Source organism: Ochotona princeps, chromosome 7 (assembly GCF_030435755.1).
Source record: "Ochotona princeps isolate mOchPri1 chromosome 7, mOchPri1.hap1, whole genome shotgun sequence".
In the NCBI taxonomy this organism is placed as follows: Eukaryota; Metazoa; Chordata; class Mammalia; order Lagomorpha; family Ochotonidae; genus Ochotona; species Ochotona princeps.
In genome coordinates, this window is record NC_080838.1 from 71,296,470 (window position 1) to 71,313,662 (window position 17,193).

The 17,193-nt window shown below is 33.4% G+C and overlaps 1 protein-coding gene across 1 annotated transcript; it reads right to left on the reverse strand.

Moving 5' to 3' along the window:
• Positions 1–1,847: 1,847 nt before the first annotated feature.
• LOC101519563 (alpha-S2-casein-like A) lies at positions 1,848–13,370 on the reverse strand. The gene is made up of 8 exons (XM_058666651.1): positions 13,320–13,370; positions 9,271–9,297; positions 8,243–8,265; positions 8,112–8,156; positions 6,513–6,636; positions 3,852–3,878; positions 2,671–2,790; positions 1,848–1,922 (listed from the first exon to the last, which is right to left on the reverse strand). Exons 1-8 carry the CDS (start codon positions 13,368–13,370, stop codon positions 1,848–1,850), a joined length of 492 nt encoding a protein of 163 aa, XP_058522634.1.
• Positions 13,371–17,193: the final 3,823 nt, after the last annotated feature.

Here is a 17,193-nt window from a genome sequence, read left to right on the forward strand (position 1 = left end):
ACCAGAGCCATCACAACTGCCTCCCAAGATCTTCATTAGCAGTGAAGTGAGTCAGGAGCCAGGGCAGTTTATTGAACTCAGGTGCTTTGCTGTACTTGCAGATACTTACCTAGTAACTTAACTGTTCTTCCTGCCTGCTCTATGTCCTGTTCTTCTTTAGTGCAACTGTATGTACAAGACCTGATGTTTTGAATCTTGCTTGTTAGTTTGCTCCACGTGGCTAAAATGTGAACACTAGGAACCCAAGATCTTTATTTTTCCTTTTGCTGTAAAGAAGTGTTTAGAAAAGTACCTAACATGGTGTTACATCAGACTAAGCCATCGCCTCTTGTAACAGCCTGAATATGGGTACCAGTTGGAGTCCTAGCTACTCCACTTCAGATCCAGTTTTCTGCTTATGGCCTTGGAAGGTTATAGTGGATGCCCCAAGTCCTTGGAAACCTACACCCATGTAGGAGACCAGGAAGAGAAGTTCCTGGCTCCCAGTTTTGGATTAGTTCAGATCTGGCTGTTGTGGCCATTTTGGGAGTGAACCAGTGGATGACAGACTATCTCTATGTCTTTCCTTCCCTCTTTGTAAAATCTTTCAAGTAACAGTAAATACATCTTTTTAAAAAGTGCCTGGTTGTATCACAGTTGGTCAATGTTTGTTGAAAGGTGTGTAAGCCTCTGATTTACAAGTCTTCAAAGGTTTTAGTTGGTAAAGACCCACTTTTTGGTGATATTGTGAGATACCATGTGGTTAGGTACTAACTGTGATTGGAGACCTATCAACTCTGGTGGGAGTTGTTTGGGGTAGACAGACGGGTGCAGGAACAATCATAGAGATTTTTTTCATGAGGGCTAAAGAGGACTGAACATACAACCATAGTTGAAATCCGTAATAACATATACACATACATACATACATACATAAGCAGTGTTTAGAGATAACAGCAGTGAGAGGCATGCTGGGAACTGGGGACCCCAAACATGTGTCAGATTATTTTATGTCTCAATGTGGTTATAGAGAGTAAGTATCAAAATGGTCATTCTGGTAACATGACCTATTTTTTCAGCATTGACAATCAAGATAAAGAAATCTACATAGATAAAAATGCATTCAAAATTTTAATGTTTTGTTAAGAGATACACAGTCAATATCTCAGAAATAGTGAAAATACATCAAGTAATCAATGCATATTAATATACCACCATCAAGAGCTGCTACAGCCAGCATAAACTCAAAATAAAATCAACAACATAGAAAACGTTCCACACAATCTTCCTATTTGCCTGTACATTGGTATCTTTTCACCAAAATTCCAAAAGATATTGATAGTAGAGGTGTTCTGAATGATGAGAAAACTATTTAGGAACAATTTTTTCCAATTAAGCCTATGAATAAAGAAAAATTAATAGATTATTTAAATATTGTATACTCCAGAATAAACAAATTAGGTGGACATATTTGCATATAATATACCTAAACATTTTTTAAGGCTCTGAATAGAGCATAGTTATTTATTATTTATAATTATTTTTTCTAGGATCTACATAATTAATAAATGGTTTTCAAGTGAGAGATTGATTAGCAAATAAAACCAAATTACATAGTGTAAAGTTTTCATGAAATAAGAATATTCACATATTTCAGCAAGTTTTAAGAAACTCTTTTAATGTTCATGTAACTTATTAGTCATAAAATATGCTATTATTCCTCATAATAGGCACTTCTATAATTAATTAGATTTTAGATTTGTCAAATAATTATATCTAGCAAAATCACTACTGCAAAATTTTATGATTCTTTAAAAATAAATCCTTCATAATTTACTTTATAGGAAATTTTCAGTTTTACTTTAAGCTTATTCTATTCTTTTCAGCTTCTTTAGCCTTAGATTTTGCTTCTGATATTGGCTTATAATTTTTTTCCGGTTTTCCTAAATTTAACACCATAATATGATCAATCAAGTCATTTTTTTTCATTCGACTTATAAATTCTTGTGCGATTTACTCAAGTTATCTGATACATTTACATTAAGTGAACTGATACCTGTACGTTGTCAAAAGAACCAAACAAAAGCAGTCAAGGTGGGATTTGCCCTTTTACCCTCAACCTCTAAGTGGCACACAGATAGTGGGTTGCTTCTGCAGTGCAGTTTTTCTGTGGAAGGGGCTTAGGTTGGTATCCTGGCTCTTCAACTGGTCACAGTCACTGTGAGTGCAGATAATTTATGTAACCGCCTCATGTGCTACTTGCCCCATCAATATATTGGTTGGAAATTCTAACAATTCATGTTATGGCATTCTAAGCCAAAGCACTTGTACTAAATAAAGATGAACTTGGGAAATTTGCTCTTTAAATTTCATATTTTACTATTAAATAATGTTGTAGCTTTCCAATTCATTGGCATATTAAAGGAGTAAAAAGAAACATATATCTATCTGTATAGGTGAATAACGCTTCAAAATTACAAATTCTATATGAATGCAATTCATTGCCACCTTCGCTATGGCTGCATGTTGTTTTATTTACGATATGGATTTTTAAAAATTACTGGCCTTGACATGTTCAGTTAACTTTCATCTAATCTCCTAAAAAATCTGGGATTATTTTTCTTATATTCTTTGTATTACAATCTTAAAATTTAAATTATAATTTTACTACTTTAAAAAGGGCAAACATACCAAAACAGGAAGAGGATGGTAGGGGTTTATGCGAAACCAAGGGTTCGTAGCCATCCGCTGTTGCTGCAGAGCCTGGAAATACTGGGGGATGACCAACTGGTGAAACTGCTTGAATTTGATCTAAAAAGAAATACAATTATTAATAACCATTCCACATTTAATTTCTCCCATGGCTCAAAAGAGAACCAGACAGACCTACATTAGCTATAAATGTATTTAAATTCCTAAGGCATGCCAAGAAGAGATTGCCAAACATGTACTGACTAATATAAAAAATTCACTGTAAAGATTTCTATTGCAGAGTAACCTGTAGACCCGAGGTATCCTTTAGTTAATCCAGATACTGAAGGTTTGACAAAAAAATAAATAAACACATAATGTAATGAGGCCCGAGGGGATTTTTTCAATAACCAAGTTACATTTCTCTATTTATGGTTTACTTTTTCCTGTCTGACCTTTAGAAATTGGGGAGGCTCCACATAATTTTTCAGGATTTTATTCACTGAAATCTATGACTCTCATTTCAAGTATTTCTTTGAGGTTGAATGATGGGATCATTTGGATGCAGAAAATGTTATGACAGATTCAAACATATTCACTTTTGCTTTATAAAGTAAGTTTATAAATGTTTATTACTGAATAGTTTTTTCTTCTATTTCTATTGTAGACTTTAATGTGACCTAAACATTGACAATTACTGATTTGCTAAAAAATACAGAACCAGAAATATGTATTATTGCTGGATGCTATGGCTTTGCTTTTAAAAAAAGTATTTTGCTTCACTAAATTCATTGGTAGATGTGCCCTTGAGAAATCAAAAAGAAAAACAATAAAAGTGTAAATAACATTTTCCAGTATTAAAACTTCACAGCAGGATGATGGATTTCTTCATGTTGCCAATATTAGTATCACGATGGCAGGCAAAAATGACTTCAGAAAAAAGAAAAATTATGTTCTTTAAAGATTTAACAATTAACCACTTCAAACAATGTAAAATATTCAAAATATAAATGAATATAAATAGATAAAAATGGAAATATGTTAATTGATAGAGAAGAGCAATTAAGGGAAGCAGAATTTGGGAGCCAATTCATAATGTACTCTTATGAAACCACAACACTGCTTTTCTGATTCCCTAACAATGGGCATTTCATAAAGTTGAATATATATGAAATCCTTACTGTATCAGCAATCTTCCTGATGATTCGCTGAAAGAAAAAAGAATTAAAACACATTGTTCTCAATGTATTGGCTGCCTAGAATTCACTTTGTGTTACAACAAGAGAAATCCGTATTCTGTAAATAAATGATTTACTTTAACAATTTCATTTATAATATATTGAGAAGCATTTTTAACAATGCAGTGTTTATTATAAGGTGTCTCTACAAATGTATTTATTCTTATCTGTGCTTTTGTAAGCTTTATATAAAATTTCTCTTGAAGAAACCCTCAGAAAAATGATTTGCTAAACATTTATTTATACAAGCAACTGTATTTATTATGAAAAATTATGGGAATGTATATTATAAAGACTAAAATCACTAAATTGTAAGATCTCCACTCCTCATAGAAATAATAAATATAACTCATCAGCCGAGTCATAGATTCCATGTAAAGAGAATGATACTCATTTTATAACCATGATGAAACAAACAAAAACATTTATAATTACATTAATTTTTAGTAATTATTCCTTACCTCTTGGGGGATTCTGGTCATTTCCTTAGAAAAAAAGACAAATTATTCACTTTAATTACGTATCTATTCAAGTGTTATTTTCAGCTATAATATTTCCCATATTTTTAAAGTACAAAAATAGGCAACTTCTAAGCGATACAGGATATCTTTAGGCATATACTGCATAACACGGGTGACGTATTATTTGGTCATGAATAGTGCATCTATGAACTTGAGTTCTTACTCTGCAGTAACTGGTATTGAACATTTTTTTTCTGTGGTCTGGTAGTACCAAATCTAATATTGCTGCCTTCAAATGTTACCATTATACTCTGCTTCCATAAATAATTCTAATTATTTCTGTACTTTCTGTTTTAGGTTTATCTAATTCTGTAATTCTAACTTTATACATTAAAAAGTTAAAATTTAGGATAAAGACAGTATCATATAGAATTTAATATCTGATGCTTAATATCAAAATAATGATCTCATGGGAATATACATTACATCACTGGATAAGCTGTGCTCTTCAGACTCCCCCCCACCCCCCCGCATTTAAACTGAAATAAAGTTTCAATTTTGTATCCCAGTAAAAAAAAAAGCCAAATATTGAGAAAAAAAAAGTTTTGAAAAAACTTTTGAAAAAAAAGTTCTCTTTAATGTAATACATAAATGGTTCTGTACCTGAGATGATGATTCTAATTAAATATATTTGTTATATTTAAGATTAGTTCAAGTGTATGTAGATGCCAGTTGCCACCTTTTAAAATTCGGAATTGTAAATATGGAAATGTACTGAAGATAGCTACCAATGCTGAATGCTACTGAAATGTTTCAACAAGATAGAGGGTGATTAAGTCCAATAGCATCTATTTGAAAAGAAAGTATAGTTCTATATTTAAAACTGTTCACTGAGATGCCTTGCTTTCCTCTTCTTTACGATAGCGACAGATCTCTTTATATAGTTTATTTTCCATCCCAAGTAACAGACAAGTCTGCATTTTCACATATATTGTCTATGTAAATTGTAATTGTTTTGTGAGAATATAACAATTAGATCCTCACGTAACAGAAAATGTCACTCAGATGTTAAGGGATGCTTTTGCAAGTGTCTTGTCTAGGTACCACACTATTCAGACTTTTGCTTAATAGTTATTTCTGTCATGCATTTTTGGTTCATATTTACTCATATCATATTCCAAATTATTATCATCAAATCGGTGTAATCTTATGTTGGTTTGAAGACTGACTTTGGATTCTATAATTGTGGATATGAGCTTTGACAAGCTGTTTCAGAAGTTAAAACTTCTAGGGAAGTGCATTCCCTCCAAGTTCAAACTTGTGTAGAGTACCATGTATGCTTTGCTCCTGTAGCCACTTATATTGATGTAAATTCATAAAAGGAACTTTATTTAGCAGTCTTTCTTACTGTTTATGATAAGATCCTGGTTTACTTCCTCATTTACAGACTTAACTTCTCAACTCTGCTACTTGTGGACATAATAAAATCTCAGAATTTTCAATTTCACATAAAAATCGATTTTGAATATGAAGATGTTCTTTAGGCATTTAGGATTCAAAAAGAAAATTTCTTATTTCCTCTAATAATGCTGATAACTTTATTTCCAAGGGTCACCTAGTAAAGCCATTGACATGTCCAATGTCATATAGACATGTAATCTGCCTTTGATAGATGTGGCATCAGTTTCCCGAATTTTGCCTAGAAAGCTCATTATAATTATAAAAAAGTATTTGCTTCTTAGGTTCAATTTGTTGCTCTGCCACTTAATGCTTGTGTTCACAAAAGGTCCCTAAACAAATATCTTTATTTAAAAAAGAGGAATTATGAGCCAGAACACTGGCAAGATATTTAATTTCATTAAATTTCGGTTCCTTTATAAAATGTGGATTATTATTCTATCTTTCCTGCCTTTAAGGCTTTCTGTCAGAATAGAGAGAGATAACAACCATCTGAGGAACTGAAACAACCAAGCTCAATTAAGCTTACAATCATTAAAACTCTTTCCAATAGGATTTTGGCTATATGATTCAATTTTTGTTGTCATGCTGTTTAAATTTGTTTTGTTTTGTAAATTAGAACAGTTGGAGTACTTTAAAAAAACTGATATCAAAATAAGAAAATAAGAAAAAGTGTAGAACTCACATAAACGGGCACAGGATAAGCAGTTATCTTCAGCTGGGTCCGTGGGTTCATTAACATCTGTTGCTGGTACACTTGAGGATATTGTGGAAAGTAAAACTTCTGATAGAACTCCTTGACGATTTTGTTCTGGAGGGAAAACATAGTGTCAATATTTGTAGAAGCATTGAACCTTCTTCATGGACCACAACGTATGTGGACAAAACTTAATGTTAAAATTATATCAAATTAATCATGCAAAAGCCTGCAATAGTGTGTGAATATTTGAAATTTTTTTGTTCGGTGTGTTCATTTTTAAAGCAAATTTACAGTTAATGGAATTCTTTCCATTTAAAAATCATTTGTTTGAAAGAAAGGGAAAGAGGCGGGGCTAGAGAGGGAGAGAGAGAAAGAGAGAGAGAGAGAGAGAGAGAGAGAGAGAGACAGAGAGAGAGAGAGAGACAGAGACCGAGAGATAGGGATCGTATCTGCTGGTTCACTCTTCAAAGGCAGCTGTAGCTGGGGCAGACTGAAGCCAGAAGAGAAACTCCATGCAGGTCTGATGCTAGTTGCTTGGCCTCTCAGAACATCACTTACCTTGAGTTCTTAAATCAATCGAGAAATAAATGGACATATTTCCCACTCTAGTATAAATACTTTATGTTCCTATTTGATTTGACTGTATATATTTAACTATAAATTACTGAGTAAATTAAAATTGGAATCACTTAAAATGTATCTTTAGTGGTGTCTGAGGTTCAATAGATGGTCAGCATTAAGTATGTAGAATATATTTAAAATTGCCTGAAACAATGTTGGATGGACATTTAATTATAATGAGTTGCTGGAAGACACATTGTATTTATTAGAAGGTTTTAGACAGAGTGTAAGAATTTCTGTTAGGCAATTATAAGTTTTCTTTTAGCACAAAATACTTTTAGAGATGTAGCTTGAATTCCTCAATAAGATCTATTTCTGTTAAAAAAAAAGAACACATTTTTCCTGTGATGTATTTGATACTAATTGTCACATTTTCAGGTTTTTAAAAAATATTATTGAACTTTGTTAGACAATTTACTTAAACACTCTAGCATTACACTCATGAAAATTTATAGAGAGGTCTTCCCAACTTTGTTTTTGAGTTGAGAAAAACACAACTTGCAGAAGTTGAATAACACTTGGGAACTGAAGTCGAATAATATCTTGGGGAACTGAAGTTGAAGCCTGCATATTTTTCTAGACAAATGAGATGGGTTATATGATCCTCTCTGGTTTAGAATGAGAAACACAAACATTTTTTGGCCTTACCAATCCCTGTCATCACTTTAAGTAGTGATGAGATGATACAGCCCTGTATTAAGCAGACCATTTAAATTTTAAAATAATTTTTTGAGGTCTGCACGTCTTCCTATTTTACGTATATTGTTAACATTTCTTAAAAGATGAATCTGGAACTACTTGTTAAGATAATCTTTAGTATCCCAGTCACAACACTAGGAAAATGAATTTGATAATCAATTTGCTGTTAATGTGAGAATTCTACGAGAAGATATGATAAAGAAGTGATTATTTGGAAGAAGGATAAAGTTGTAAAATGTAATTCTATTATTGAAAAAAGTATATCGCTGTTCCACATAGACATTTTCTTCCTCAATTTGCTCATTTTTTCTGTCAAAAAACAAAGCACATGTTGGAGAAATATCAAATAAACCGATATTAATGATGCTAATTTGTTTGGATGATAATTACTTACTTCAGTTGGTACTTCAATGGATTCCTAAAGGAACAAGATGAGAAATATTTTTACTTAACAGGTTAGATATTGAGATAATTTTAGCAAAATGTTAGAAACAGTTATTGAAATATTTAGCTCAGCTCTCTAGTATTGAGAGACAGCGTTTATTACTAATTAAAATATTTGTAAGAACTCTGTGTAATAGAGTGGCTAACTATGTTTTATATTGAATGTTTCATTTTTCAGACAATTTTATATGCGTGTAAAGTATAGGCAGGTGACCAAACAGTTATCAAATGGTCCCCTTCAGCACTGTCATGAACAAAACGTTGCATCTTTGTTGAAATGATGGAAATGTCTCAGAGTTCTCTAGGCAGACTCACTATTGGAAAAAGGTGCAAGCAACATGTAAGGCAGGAACTATGAAGAATTTACGTGACACACTTGGTCACAGGGTTCTTGGCCATACTCCATGTTGCTACTCACCTTTCTATTGAGACATCCTCACATCCTGGCTTTTTCAGGTGTTGGTTATCAAGGTAGTCCCTAAACTAATCCCTTCTTTGAGTCCTTTAAAAGGGATTCTCAATGTTAAATGTGCAATAGTGTCACTGAGAGACCTTGCTAACATATATATCATTTAGCTCTGAATTTCTGATGCACTTATCTATTATGGGACCTACTATTCCACATGTTTAATAAATTTTCAGATGTTGTTGATGTTACTTATCTGGGAATAACCTCTTGAGAATCATACCTCTAAACCATGTTACATGGATGTGCAAATACTGAAGGTAATTGATAACCTCTGGATTTGGCAGAGCCTTCGTGGCAAAACCAAGTTTTACAGTCACAGCTACCTTTTCAGAGATAACTAAGTGCAGCATGAAGATAGTCAATTATTGTAAATCATGTGAAGAACATTATTTTCCTATTTCTGTTGTTGAATATTTAGAAGTGTGCTTGCTAGGAACTCCTCAACTACTGTATAACGTGATTATTTCTGAACAGACTGGTTCTCTGATAGGAAAGGAGCTGAAATCTTACCTCACTGGATGAAACGCTAGTGGTTACCTTCACGAATATAAGCAAAAATAAAATCATAGTTTAGTGATACACAAAAATATATAATACCTATAGCATTATTTTATATTACAGTGTACCAATTGGGCTAAACTGAATACAGAAAAAAACGTAGTAGATGTAAGAATTCATTTTCACTGTGCATGTCAATAAGAAATACATTAAAATTTCCAAGTTGGTAATAAATGTGCTGCCAGTGGTAAACTGAAATGTAGTTGTCATGAGTGAGGCATTTTATCAAATGTATTCACTGTTGTATCCCAGAGCCGAGAATGTAGTCTAAGGCATCGCTCTTTTTCACCAAGTGTCTGTTAAATGAGCAATGCAACAGGTAATTTAGGCTGTGCCCTGCTAGGTACCTTAAAACTAGAATAACTAGGCAGATATTTTAATGTACATTTGAAGCACTTATAATTAGACCAGTAGATACTGATAAAAGGTTACATGATGTTTCTATAAATAAACTTATTTAAATAAGAGGAAATTTTGAGAAAAATATTAAATATTAGCCTAAGTATTTAAGATCATACAATGAGTAAGTCTCTATTTGTGGAAACTGACTGGAGATGTGGTTAGGTGATTAATGGTTCATATAGCTTTAATTACATTATACTTGAATTAGAAAAAGTACCTGCTTTTATCTTAGTTAGCAGAATTAAGCTATCGTTGGCAATCACATTTGAAACCATGGTTTTATTGAATTTGAAGCAAGTGCCTTCTTCCAAACAAAATTAGAGTAAATTCAATCTTAATTGAAGAGCTACTTTTAACACTGTAATTCCTATGTTGTTGTTTTTTTTTTTTTTTGGTCTTTTTTGTATAAAATAACCCTTAGAAACTTCAGAGTGGTGATCTAAAATGGTAGGTAGTAAGAGAGTGGCAACTCATAAGCAAGATAAAAACAGTTCACAAGTGAAATACATATATTTTCTTGGAATCCTTTTAAATAATTTCACAGCAGTAAAGACTACACAAACTTTTTTTCACTCAGAGTTGAAAATATGTATATTGCTAAGAGGGAAAACAACTCATAATTGAATTCATACTCAAAGCATCAGCAAATCAATTGTACCCAATCTTTTTGGAAGGCCACATTTTTGCCTGCCTGTATTTCTGGAAAAAGGTGAGATCTATGCTTTAGCAATGTGAAATGCCAAATTGTTTTAAATGTATGTGATACAGAAAATTGCTACTTACTTCTTGAAAAAGGTTGACACGATCCTTAGAAAAAAAATTGATACATATTTTTATGTTTCAGAATATCTTTTGCACTATTACAGAATTATCAATAAATATTTATCATACAGTAAGTCAACACAAAATTAGCCTTTGATTCAAAAGAAAACTAAATTGGACCAACATTTTTACATATTATTGGTAAATAGCTTGTTATATTCAACATTCTATAAAACTTACTCTGAACTCTCAATTTACAAATGTGACAACCCTATTGCATCTTGCATACTAATAAAAATGAAAGAGTAATTTTATTTGTTCTCTGTAGTTTCCTTTTATTTTTTCCGCGCCTAGATTTTCATATTAAGTACATATCAGGAGAACAGAACAATTCTGTCAGGACATTTGAGGAGCTTTGAGCAAGTTTTCCATGATTCTGCAGCACTAATGGCACTGGTCACTCACACAGAGAAATCTACCATGTTATCAGGTGCCAGGAACTGTTCTCAGAATAAAGTACCTTACCTCACTGTGCTCCTTGATCTCCTGTATCAATACCCCCAAAAATTAATTTTATGAGTTATTTAAAATTCCAACATCAATCTTTGTCTATACTGTTTAATGACAACATGTTTAAAAAGTCCTGTTTTTTTTTGGGGGGGGGGGTGGGGGAAGAAATTTAGTGGAATAGGGGCTAGGTTGCAGGTAAGAAGGAACCCTACTCCACTGCTGGTGGGATTGCAGGCTGGTACAACCACTCTGGAGGTCAGTGTGGAGAATACTTAGGCAACTGAAAATCTACCTACCATACGACCCAGCAATACCACTTCTAGGAATCTATCCAAAAGAAATACTACATGAGAAAGAACGTGCATTCTTATGTTCACTGGAGCACAATCAATAAAAGCATGGAAGCAACCGGAATGCCCATCAACAGAAGATTAGATAAATAAACTATGATTCATCTTCTCTGTGAAATACTAGTATGCTATTAAAAATGAAATACAATCGTTTATAGCCAAATGGGACTGGACTGGAGACCACTGTGCTAAGGGAAATGAGCCAATTCCAAAAGCTCAGATATCATATGTTTGCCCTATTATAAGATAATATGATGTCAAATCTAAGGATTTTTCCTGTGAATTCTACCATATTGCGCTTCCTAATTATTTGTACCTTTTGTAATAATACCTTGTGATGTAATCCATTAATGAATCATGCATAAGAGACTGATTGCTTATAATCATCTGAGATTGTCAATTTCCCTTTTATCACAGTTATTGCTATTGCCCATAAGTAACGATAATCTAGTCATTATTTTACTCTTCAGTGCCACGTGGGACACACGCTGGCATTTTATTTCTATGTGAATATGCTGGGCACTCTTTTTCATCATCCTAGTATCACACTGAGACCTTTGTTATATGTCCATCAACCTCAAGTGAATGAAGGTTCATTATTTTTTTTTATCTTCATATTTTTCTCCCCGTGGTGGACTGTACTCAAGGGGATGCATAATGGAAGTATAATGAAAATTAATATGTTCACAGGTGGAAACAGATGTCCTCATGCATGCAGTACAAGGATGGACTCATAGCAATACAGCTAATAATCTCCTACATTGTTGGGAGACACCTCAGTGACAACATAATGGACTTGTGAAAATTCACAAAAGACGTCCATTATAAGACTGGAGGGAAGAAGAATGAGGAGGGAAGGAATGTAGGGAGGGAGAAGAGAGACCCCAGTGCCTATTAAATGGTATTATAAAACAAAAGAAATTAACAAGAAATAAAAAAATATCTTAAATACAATAAGTCAATGGAATATCTTGTTCCACCCCTTGCTAATGATACCTCTCCATGTTAAGCTGTATAACCATTTCTCTTCACAGAAGTTATGGAGGCCAACTATTAAACAAAATAATGGGGAAATTATCAATAGGAGAGTGAGAGAAGAAATCATGAAGCCTGTGTGATACAACTAAGTTGCTTCGGTGGTCTGTTCAAACTAACTTTGGGTAACATTTTCTTTTTAAGTTTACTGTTAAATTGGATATATCTTCAAGAAGGCACAAATGCCTGGCTGCACGTTTCCCTTAGATTCAGGGGCCTGTGCGAAAGCATAGGATTCTGAGCACCCTAAGTGCAAGGTGACTTTATGGGGAGAGTGAGACATTGGGCTGGAAGGTGTGTGTGAACTCCTCCTGGAAATAAAGGAGGTAGCAATGTTGAAAGGTTAAAATTATAAACGCTGCTTTTGTATGTATGTGTAAATATGTAAAGCACTCCCCATCATTATCCATTACATACAATTTTGTGACACAAGTACTATTAATATATCTCATAGATCACTGGGTAAATAATTTGAGGTCAATGCTCCAGTCCAGACCTACCAACTCCATCCTCAGAAACATGCTCTCCTTTTATGTGTTTCTGTGGTTATAATTTATAACATTTTCTCTTTTAATAAAAAACAATAAAATCTGTTATTTCATTGACGCATGCTTTGGAACACCAATTACTACAGCAGAGCTTTGTTAATTTTCAGACATGTTGGGAAATGAGAAAATTCCAGAAAATTCAAAAGTATATTCAACCCATCTGGGTGGGGAAGTCTACGTCCTTCTCCATACTTTAGTGAAGACACTATAGAAGTATTGTTTAACTCTACATTCTGTATAAGGTAAAGTCAAACTATCACTAATCAGAGATGAAAATACACAACTTAGTCTGTTTAATGCTGCCAATGCCTACACCCTCTGTGCATACTTAAAATCTACTCTTCTTATAGGTTTAAACATAAATTGATATCACGTTATGTCCCATTGTGCTTACATGCGTGGCCAGAGCAACAGCCAAAAGGCAGGTGAAGATGAAGACCCTCATGGTGACTTAGTCCTGTAAAGTCATGTACAGAAAATCAAGATTAGCTTTATTTTCCAAAACTCATGTTCTTCCATGTACTTACCTTTTAGTGTCTTTATACCAGATGATGCAGAAGGGATAAAACGGAATTAACAGTTTAGCTTGGGCAGTTCATGAATAGAAATACGAAATCAGTTTATTTTGAAGCAGATCTATTTTTTCTCCTCAACAGGACATGATTTAAAGCAGTACTTGCTAATTGTGAAAAGTTCATTCATATTTAGTCAGCACATTGAATTAATTCCCACTGATGAGTATTCTGTGGAGATGGATCAAAAAAGCAAAGCATACCAGGAATACTGTTGAAAACTCAAAATCAGTTTTCAGCTAAACCAAAAAATGTACCCCAGTCTGATTTAATTCCATTCATTGAAAACCTGTACCAAATTGTCACACTGTAACCACTAAGCGTATACAATCATGAAACCAAACCAAACAAGCAAACAACAAACAAATTAAATGGGCAGGTAATCTGGCACCCTGAAAGAGAAGCAGCAGTGGAACTAACGCTAGGCAAAGAATTAGGGGTGTTGGAAAGTCCAGCTTCATGCTGTATTGTTGAGGGAAGCTTAAGCAAGCCACTGAATAGTTTGTATCAATATGTCTAGAAAATGTGACTGCATAACCTCAGAAATTCCTTCCAGTGACACAAACTCTTAATTCTGTTGCTATAAACAAGTCCAAATGTTTTTCTCAATGTCTGTACATACACAACGTTCTAAATAAGCCCATAAAATAGAAATGAGTAATACTTACACATTCTTGATGTATTTTAATTCAATAGAATGTATTTAAAATGTTTTAATGAATATTTCGAACTTTTATCTGTTTCATAGTAAAATGTCTGTGATTTCAACCATGGTATGTATATGCCTGTACTTATCTTAGTGTTTGCTTTTTATAATTTTTAAAATAGCTCCCAAATGTTGTTGTACGATAAAATATACTCCCCTTGAAGCAAATAAAACTAATATGTAGTTGACAATATATTCCCTTATTACTTAGAGATAAGACAGTCTTTGGTGCATGTAATATGTACACAACATATTTCACAAAAGTGGAGCTTTGTTTAAATTAAGGTGTTTGGGCCCAGCACAATAGCCTAGTGGCTAGAATCCTTGCCTTGAAAGTGCTGGGATCCCATATGGATGCCGGTTATAATCCCGGCAGCCCACTTCCCATCCAGCTCCCTGCTTGTGGCCTGGGAAAGCAGTCAAGGATGGCCCAAAGCCTTGGGACCCTGCCATTGTATGGGAGAACCGGAAGAAGCTCCTGGCTCCTGACTTTGAATTGGCTCAGCTCCAGCCATTGTGATGGCTTGGAGAGTGAACTATGGGACAGAAGATATTCTTCTCTGTCTCTACTCCTCTTTGTATATCTGCTTTTCCAATAAAAAGTGAATGAATCCTTAAAAAAGCATAAGATGTTAATTAAACATGTGAATTTAATATATTATATGTAACTGTTTTCCAATAAATTTTGCTTAGAGTTAGATTTTTATGTAGGTTAAAAATTAAAGAGTGGGATAATGTTAGTTCTTAATCAGATATATGATTAACATGGTTTAAAGTAACTGCAGTTATTAAGCAGCTGCTTTGTGACAAATGCTGTGGGAAACATTTTATAATATTATCTTTAATCCTCGGAATTTCTGTGCAACACAATTTGCAAGTATTTTTATCTCTAGCTTTCAGATGAGGTAGTGCAGGTCTCAAATAAAAGTAGGCTCTAGATACTTGGAAACCTGATTGTCTTGTTTCTGATTGTAGCATTTCATTAAACAGCATGATAACAATGAAGTATTAAATATTTAAATATGTTTAAAATTGAAGGCAGATGAATCAAATGTATATTAATTGATTGTTTTTCACTAAATGTATCTTAAAATTTGTCACCTTCAAGATTTTAACTTTTTGTGCAGAAGAACATTAGACTTTGAAAGACTGTTTCATATTTATACAGTAAAAGAGGGAAAACATAAAATGTTACCTTGCTTTCCAAATGGAAGATGAAAGGTCCGGAAGGCAGTTGATCTGCAAATGTCATTTTAAAGCTATTTAAATCTTGTTTGTCCACGCTATGGTAATTGTGTGGGTTAAGACACCGAAAAAAGTATCTGAATTCTCAGAAGTCTTGTAGATTAGAGATTTTATTTCCGAATTTTGTTCTACAAATTCCAAGGAGTATTTCAACATAGTTTGATTGAGGACATGATAAAAGGAACTGTACCAGGAGGTGATTTTTGATTCAAGATAAATTTTATTTCCCTCTTCCTTCTTATTAAAAATCTCACACAGATGTTCTAGCGCCAATGCTTGCTGTGCTGCTTGTTTTGATTATAATTTTTCCTGACTATGCCATTGTATTTGCATATTTCTGTTTCTCCACCTTCCTCCTGTGGCATTTCTTCACATGCATGCTAAATTCTTTGATCCGTTTAAAATCTAAAGAGAGTTGTGAAAATATCTGTACAATCACCTGTACTTTTGTTTACATTCTTAATCTAATAAAAAGAAAACAGTGGGATGTTCAAAATATTTTTGAAGGTAGACTAAAAAATAAGTATGTTAGTGCATTTTTTTAAAAATCTACGCATAGTTTTATAATTAAATTTTCCATGATCTTTTGGAAAGCCTTTATTGTGTGTCAGGCCTACCAAAATGATTTACTTTTAAACTCTGCTTCCACAAAGATTTTAAAGTACCCTTATGTGAAAATGATTTGTGGACAAATGTTAATATATAAGTGTACTTGATTTAACAAATAACTATTGTATACTTAATAAATGTCAAGAACTTTTCTAGGTGTTAGAATAAGTTTTTGAACAAAAGAAAAATTTAAGGCTTCATAAAATTTATTCTATAGGTGAGTGAAGAGACAAAACAAAGATGTTAATTAAAAATATATAGTTAGTTCCATGATGATAAGCACTAAAAAATAAAGCTGAACTGGAAAAAGAAAACAAAAGTGTGTGGGGATAAAATTTTCAATATTATGACTGTGTGGCCAAGAATTATCCTCCAACCCATCTATGTGGAAGAGTGAAAATGTGATAGAAATGAAGCAAGCCAGTAAAGTACCTGGTGGAAGAGCAGGCCTGCCTGGGTCCTCACATGAGCATACACCTGGTATGGTTTAACAAAATGCAAATGCTACAGTGTGGTTGAAATTGAATGAAATTCTGGACTATAAGATGCTGGACTCTATGTTTGGTATATGCTTGCAAACAGGGAATCTCAACTGAACTTGAACTGTGGTTATGCAACAAGGTGGAGGAATCCACCATGGTGGGAGGGTTTGGGGAGGGGTGGGGAGAATCCAAGTACCTATGAAACTGTGTCACATAATACAATGTAATTAATAAATTAAAAATAAAAAACCCAAATTGAATCAAATTGATGATTCTGAGATCAGAAAATCAAATAGGGTCAGATAATGCAATAATTTTAGGCTATTGAGAGCACTTTCAAATACTGTTTCCTTGGAATTTAGCATCTGGCTCTGATTACAGGGCATGGATTGATTCTCTGTCTTTGAGTAACTAAAACAATGGACAAAACACATAACAAAATATTTTAGATACTGCAGGATGGTAGTCCCAGAGTGAAGGGGAAAGAAAGACGAAATCTGATTTTTTTGCGCTTCTTAGTTGGAATCAATTTTTTAAAAAGGCAGGAAGGGAGGGTGTGACATAAAAATAAATAGGCAATCCGCTTTAATCGAAGAGACTTAGTTGAGATTGGAAGGAGCAAAGGGAAAAACAATAATACCAGGGAGGTGGGTA